Source organism: Bombus impatiens, unplaced genomic scaffold (genome assembly GCF_000188095.3).
Source record: "Bombus impatiens unplaced genomic scaffold, BIMP_2.2 scf_1138, whole genome shotgun sequence".
In the NCBI taxonomy this organism is placed as follows: domain Eukaryota; kingdom Metazoa; phylum Arthropoda; class Insecta; order Hymenoptera; family Apidae; genus Bombus; species Bombus impatiens.
This window is the reverse complement of record NT_177557.1, coordinates 4,253-11,608: the sequence shown is the minus strand read 5'-3', so window position 1 is coordinate 11,608 and position 7,356 is coordinate 4,253. Positions and strand designations below refer to the sequence as shown.

General features: G+C 45.9%; 1 protein-coding gene across 2 annotated transcripts in view; it reads right to left on the bottom strand.

Annotated features, from left to right (window-relative positions):
• Positions 1 to 12: 12 nt before the first annotated feature.
• The window catches only part of LOC117152334, an 11,561-nt gene continuing 4,217 nt past the window's right edge, over positions 13 to 7,356 (bottom strand). Inside the window, exons 2-3 of one of the 2 annotated variants that reach the window (XM_033323716.1) lie at positions 1,441 to 1,444; positions 13 to 555 (exon numbers count right to left, since the gene is read on the bottom strand). In XM_033323716.1, coding sequence (XP_033179607.1) covers positions 531 to 555; positions 1,441 to 1,444 — 29 coding nt within the window. In that variant the 3' untranslated portion in view covers positions 13 to 530. Of the gene's footprint in view, positions 726 to 1,440; positions 1,445 to 7,356 lie in introns of both variants that reach the window. The other variant, XM_033323717.1, reaches the window with a different exon arrangement.

Genomic DNA, 7,356 nt, shown 5'->3' with positions numbered 1-7,356 from the left:
CCCCCCTAAGAAGAGTTTTGCCGCGCACAGGAGACAATATACACAGGGTAAATAAGAAGAATATCTGATCGAAGTCGGCCGTGTCAACTTTAATCAAGAGGCGGGGAATTGGTGGAGAACTGAATGTGCCTTATATAAAATTTCATTTAAATTAACTTTTGTCAAATTTGCACGTCGTTATTCTTGTATTATCTACTGTTGATAAATGATAAATATGCATATGCACACAGTTCGTACATTGTTCGAACGACTTCTCACCCCATTTATAAGGGATTAATGTATGTTCTAGAAATTAATACAAAGCATTCATAATACATGCGTTAAAATTAAGGGGAATTAGTAAGTAATTCGTAATAATGTAATGAAGTTAGAATTATAAATAAACGGAAGATTGGTATCTGTAATAAAAATTAAATGTAGTTCATGTTGGATTATATTCAATTTTCTATATGTGTCAATCTTGCGTTTATAAGAAAGACCAACATCTTGAGTTAGAAGTAATGTAAATTTACAATCAGTATATTTCTACGTTATATCCATGCGAAGAGGTAATAGCTCGCCGCTATTTAGCCTTACAATAATTTATCACTGAGCGTGCGTGTATGAATGTTTGGAAAGTCGATATCAGACTCGAAATCGCTGAGCTGAAGTAGAAGAAGTTGGAGAGACGAGGAGACCGTGGGGAACTGCAGGGGTCGGTCTTACCAGAACCAGTTTTCTGGAACCTCGCGTACGACGTTGTGTTTTGGATAACAAATGGCGCCCGGAATCGGCACTGACATGTTACGGAGACGACACGTTGGTGCTGGTCTGAGGCTTGATGTGGGGACCGACTATTTGTTTTCCGAAGGCAGCGGTGGTCTGTGTGGATGCCTTCATCATGGGATTAGGATTGGAGGTATCCCTTGAGAAGATCGAAACCCTGTGGTTCTTATTGCAGAGCAGATGACGGGAAGACTCCAGCGGGGTACTGTCTGAGGCTCGGGTTAGGTTGAGTCTGAGCCTCGAATATCAGATAGAACATCTGGCTCCCATCCTCGACAGCCACTGGGCCTTCTGTGTCCACTGCGACTGTCGAGAACACGGCGAACGCCTTAGGATGTTTGCTTCCTCGGATTGACGAGGCCGGAGGTAGGGGGCACCGGTTGTACGGCGGGGTGGTGCGGTCGAAGTTCCTTTACAGGGCTTCGATCTAAGCAGTAAACTTAACGAGTAGTCTTCATATCCTGGCTGCGTACCCTCAATATTCTTAAGGAGTCACCATAAATCTTAGCATTTTGATGGTTAAAGTCCTCCAGACCAAAAACAAGCATCTTTCGTTTCGAATGTTATTTCGGGTGTCTCTATTACGAAAAGATACGGAAAAGTTAGGTTTCTCAAGTTCGGTATCTTCCGTTAGCAACTTTCTCTCAAGGACGGCTAGCACCTTTCCTCACCCACCAACCTAGGAAATAAGCCGATTGACAGCGAAGTCTATTTCCTTCACTCTCCTAATCTTCTTCCGCCACAATATCATCATTAAACTTCACAGATTTTCCATCTTTCGAGGAGTCAACATCTCATTACCGGGTTTCTACCCTTAGATCAGTCGCCTCCTTAATTTAGATAAAGTTGTCAGAGTAAAGTAATTTGTACGTGTCAGCTCAGTGTATACTCTATTGTGACTATTAAGTGGATAATAAAGTGCAACAAAAAGAAAGTTGATAATTGTGTTTCGGCTCAACCTTCTTGTTTTTATATAATCTGAGTTGTGCCGTGACTTTATGTGACAGCGGCGGCGATGCTGGCGGGGTTTCCCCCGTTCGAGCTGTCCTGCGGTGTCATGAGTCTGTTGGGTGCGGTTGACCCTGCAGGTACCGATGTTAGAGTCCAGGCGCGACAGAACCTGCCAGAAAGTTGGTGGGTAAGCCCCGATCAGACAGACGGCCGCGTACGGACATAGAGTTGTCGAGGTTATCCTGCCAAACAGGGCGTTTAGTTGCACTTCGTGCCATCGAAGAGAGAGGCGGGGGTGGTGAAAGGATCGTGAGTATGTTCTCGCGGTTCCAGGGCCGGAGAGAGGCGGGGGTGGGGAGAGGATCGTGAGTATGTTCTCGCGGTTCCAAGGCCGCTCCTGATGCGCTTCGGAGGGTTATCGTGGAGGTTTTAGCCGGTATGAATCCGGCAGTACTAAGCCGGGCGCGAGGTGTCTATGAAGGTACCGTTCACGCAAAAAAAGAGAAGGATCGAGAAGAGTGTTCCGGCGGGCGCTGTAACGAAAGTTGAAACAAGCGTCGTAGCAAGAGGTCGAAAAGGGTGTTAAAAATAATTTTGGAACTGTTGTACGTACTGTTGAAAACAGAGTTGCACGAGGACTCATGAATTGTTGTGTCGTTGTATATTGTAAACTATAAGCTATAGATCGTTAAGTTTGTAGCGGCGCGTGAGGCAGAAATATTCAAATCCTATTGTTGTTTTGTTTCGGAGTACCATGACCGTTAGGTCACAGGTATTGCAAGGAGTAACGAACTTCGAGCAAAACAATGTAGCCGCTACTTTCAACCGTCAAACGCAGTCGAGTTCAAACTTTCCAAGTGTATACCAACCAGTATAAATAAACAAACGAAATGACGAGCGACAGAGTGCAGCGGTCGCAGCATAAGCAGACCGACGCATCATACGTGTACACGGAGTCTCTTGACACCCGCGTATTTATTTCGTAAACTTATTATACCTGGACTTGTGCTTTGTGTCAAAGTATTATTTGTAATAAATTGCTCACAAACATACAGACAATAATTCGTGATATTTGACAAGATACACCTTCTACATTACTTCTACATAAGTGCATTTCAACACAGAGTATGCGAACCGGCTCAAGGAACGGATGGAGAAGGTCAGGTCGCATCAGGCTACGCGTCATGGCGAAAGAAAAATCTTCGTTTTTAAGGAATTGGAAACGTCGCCTTATGTTTTCTTGCGTCATGACGCCATAGGAGGCCCTTTACAGCCTCAGTTCGACGGACCGTACAGGGTCATAAAACACCTAGAGAAAAATTATATTATTAGAATAAACGATCGCGACGTAATGGTTTCCATAGATCCTTTAAAACCGGCGTTCGGCGTCCCAGATAATATTGAAGAAAAGACCGCCGAACCGCGGGATATACTTATTCCGGTGAAGCAAGAGAATGCGCACGAGGAAAACAGCGCAGACAACGACAAAACATAAAAAAGAAGTACAAGAAATAGGTATGTTACGCGGTATGGACTTAGAGTTCGTTTTCCCGGCCGGTTACAAGCAGGTCTTAATATGTCGGATTCAGTTTCTCGGAGATAACGTGTATTTATTCCGTGACAGTGTATTGTACCAGGACTTGTAATTTGTGCGGAACTAATTCTCACATACAAAATATATTTCACGAATTGCATACGACAATAATTCGTCTATATCATTTCGCGATACTGGAATAGACCTATCCTCCACATTGGTGACCCCGACGCGATCGAAGATGGCGAAGCAAAACGCTACACTTATAGCCCCGCAACCAATCCGCGTGTCTCCGATGGAGCCGCAGAAGATATCATTTTGGTTCTCCTTATTGGAGAGACAGCTCGAGGCAGCGGAAGTCAAGAGAGAGACAGATAAAGCCACCATTCTGCTCGGGTGCCTCGAACCAGAGTACTTGGAGCGACTGGATAATGTTGATTTGGATTCCTCGGTCGGCAGTCAGTATGACCGGTTAAGGGAGGAGCTGATACGGAGTCTGGCCGAATCCGACAGCGAAAGGGTAAAGAGGCTAGTAAAAAAAGAGCTGATGGGTGACCATACGCAATTTCAATTGTACCATGATCTGAGAAAGCTGGCCAGTCCCTTGGCCTCGAAGCAGTTCATCCTTACTCTATGGAAAAACCGGAACCCGTATCGCGACATATGGGGCTATCACCTTGTCCCTCGATCTGGCCTTGCGTCGAGATTTTAAGTGGCGTTGTCTGATAGCCGACGTGAAAACGCTCATCATCGGTGTCGACTTTTTGGACCATTACGGGTTACTCGTCGACCCGCGAAACAGGCGACTCCTGGACAAGACTACCCAGCTGTTTACGAGGGGACTCCTGGACAAGACTACCCAGCTGTTTACAAGGGGATCCGCAGCTGAGACCGACGTAGGATCCATTAGGACCATCGACAAGGAATCCCCCTACCATCGATTATTAACAGAATTCCTGGCGTTGACTCGACCATCCGTCTTCAGGCGAAGTACGATAAAGCACGGAGTGCAGCATCATATCTGCACGATACCTGGAACCCCCGTCCACGCGAAACCACGCCGCCTACCCCCCGATCGACTCAAGCAGGCAAAGGCAGAATTCGAAATTCAATTCTTTGGCTATACCGTTACCGCGGAGGGAATAAAACCTCTGGCTGAACGCGTTGGAGCGATTATGGAAGTACCGCGTCCTACTAGTATTAAAGAACTAAGAAAGATACCTCGGCATGATTAACTTTTATCGACGTTTCATACCGAGGGTCGCGCACATACTGCAACTACTCAACGATTTGTTAAAAGGCACTACGCAGTACAACGCGACTATTGAGAGATTCGAGCAATCCGAAAAGAGCTTCCACGAGTCGAAGCGCGCCTTAGTTAACGCGACAATGTTAGCGCATCCGACTCCTGGCGCCCCCGTTAGCCTCGTGGTCGATGCTTCCGATTACGCAATAGGAGCGGTACTCCAACAACGCGTCAATGATACCTGGCAGCCTTTAGGTTTCATGACGAAATCCTTATCCCTCGCGCAACGAAAGCAGAGCGCGTACGACCGTGAATTACTCGCGATGTACACGGCGATAAAGCGATTCAAACGCACTGTTGAAGGGAGAGATTTCGCGATTTACACGGATCATACACACTCCTGATATATGCGTTTGAGCAAAATCCTGACAAATGTTCGCCAAGACAATGCCGTCAGTTCGATTATGTGGGATAATTTACGACAAGCATCGACATATTAAGGGAATTGATAATAGGGTAGCCGATACCGTATCACGAATGGAGGCGATCGGGAAATCCGTCGATCACCAAACATTAGCAGAAGCGCAAGCGGATGTTGCAGAGCTACATCAAATTATTAAGTCAGGCTCTAGCGCGCTGAAATTGAAAAAAATACAATTTCCCCATCAGGACATCGGAATTTATTGTGATCTTACAAACGAAACCTCGCGACCGTATGTACCGGAGCCGTTGCGTCGCACTGTATCTCAGTCGTTGCATGGTCTTTCCCATCCCGGAATACGTGCTACGCAGAAATTGGTGACAACACGTTTCGTGTGGTTGTCCATCAATGAAGATTATCGAAATTGGACGCGACGGTGTATACCATGTCAACGCTGCAAAGTCACCAGGTACGTATCCTCGCAGGTCGGAACGTTCAAAACGGTAGCGGGCCGGCTCGAGCATATACACTTAGACATTATCGTCATACCATATTCACAAGGATATCGATATTGCCTAACGTGTATCGATCGTTTCACGCGTTGGTCCGAAGCTATTCCCATTGTCGACACGGAAGCGGCAACCGTTGCTTAGGCACTCCTTAATACTTGGATAGCACGTTTTAGCGTACCTTTAAGAATCACGACCAACCAAGGACGCCAATTTGAATCACGGTTGTTCAAAGAGTTGTGCCAGTTGCTCGGCGCCAAACATATACGCACGACCGCCTATCATCCCGCGGCTAACGGGATGGTAGAGCGGCTACACAGACAGTTAAAAGCGGCGATAAAGTGCCACGGCACGAGCAACTGGGTCGAGGTTCTGCCAATAGTATTGTTAGGCATCCGAACCGCGATAAAGCATAAAGACTTAAACGCAACGGCCGCCGAAATGATCTACGGCACCGACATACGATTGGCGGTGGAATTTTTCAGCAAAACTAAGCAGCAAGCCAACACGGAGTATGCGAAACGGCTTAAAGAACAGATGGGGAAGGTCAGGCCGCATCCGGCTACGCGTCAAGGCGAAAGAAAGATCTTCGTTTTTAAGGAATTAGAATCGTCGCCATATGTTTTCTTGTGTCATGATACCATAGGAAGCCCTTTACAGCCTCAGTTCGACGGACCGTACAAGGTTATCAAACGCCTCGAAAAAAATTATATTATTAGAATAAACGATCGCGTCGTAACGGTTTCCATAGATCGTCTAAAACCGGCGTTCGGTGTCCCAGACGATATTGAAGACAAGACCGCCGAACCTCGCGATATACTTATTCCGGTGAAGCAAGCGAATGCGCACGATGAAAACAGCGCAAACAGTGGTAAAACAACGCCAAAAAGCACTAGTAATAGGTATGTTACGAGATATAGACGTAGAGTTCGTTTTCCCGACCGGTTCCAGGCAGGTCTCGACTAGACGCCTTAATATGTCGGATAGGTGTAAAGATAGTAAGATAGCGACGACAAGACAAACTTCGTAGATATCCTAAAAAAATTTTAACGTAAATGTTATCACTGGAAGGGGGTAATGTAGCGGCACGCGAGCAGGACAATTCAAATCCTGTTATTGTTTTGTTTCGGAGTATCATGACCGTTAGGTCACGGGTATTGCAAGGAGTAATGAACTCCGAACAAAACAATGTCACCGCTACTTTCAACCGTCAAACGCAGTCGAGTTCAAATTTTCCAACAGTCCCCAGACCAATATATATAAACAGACGAAATCACGAGCGTGAAGTTCATCGATGGCTGCAGAAGCATTCGGGCGCGTAAGCAAGTATCTATGGAGTTTCTCGAAGATAACGTGTACTTATTCCGTGACAGTATATCGTACCAGGACTTGTAATTTGTGCTGAACTAATTTTCATATACGAAATATATATGTCGGAGATAAAAGAACACCGGAACCTTTGGAATTTTGGATAATCCCGCAACATTGTAACCTAGAGTCTACTATAGCTGTAATTGAACAATTGTAGTTATTCAATCCGATTGTAATTGTTCGAGAGTTGTGATAATGAGCTTGGGCTCGAGGCGACAGTCAGTCGCCGAACGTAGCCGCGGTCACGGGATGAACGCTTTGTCTAACAAAGGTATGGAGAAATTCTATAGCTCTCCTTAAAAGAAATATTCGTGGCGACACGCAACAGTAAACATTCCAACGGTTTTTGTCCCGTGGCTTGCCACACGCGGACCCTATTCTTCGAGTAAGATGATTGCCAGATGTCGATGCGTCTCCGCAGTACATGTTCGGCTAGCTCGAGGGCCCGTTATAAATCTTAAGATTTAGTCAACTAAAGTCCTTCAAACAGACAAACAGTCTTTGTCCCAACTACGGGAAAATAGGGGAGACCTATTTTTCAACGAGCGGCGTCTCCCAC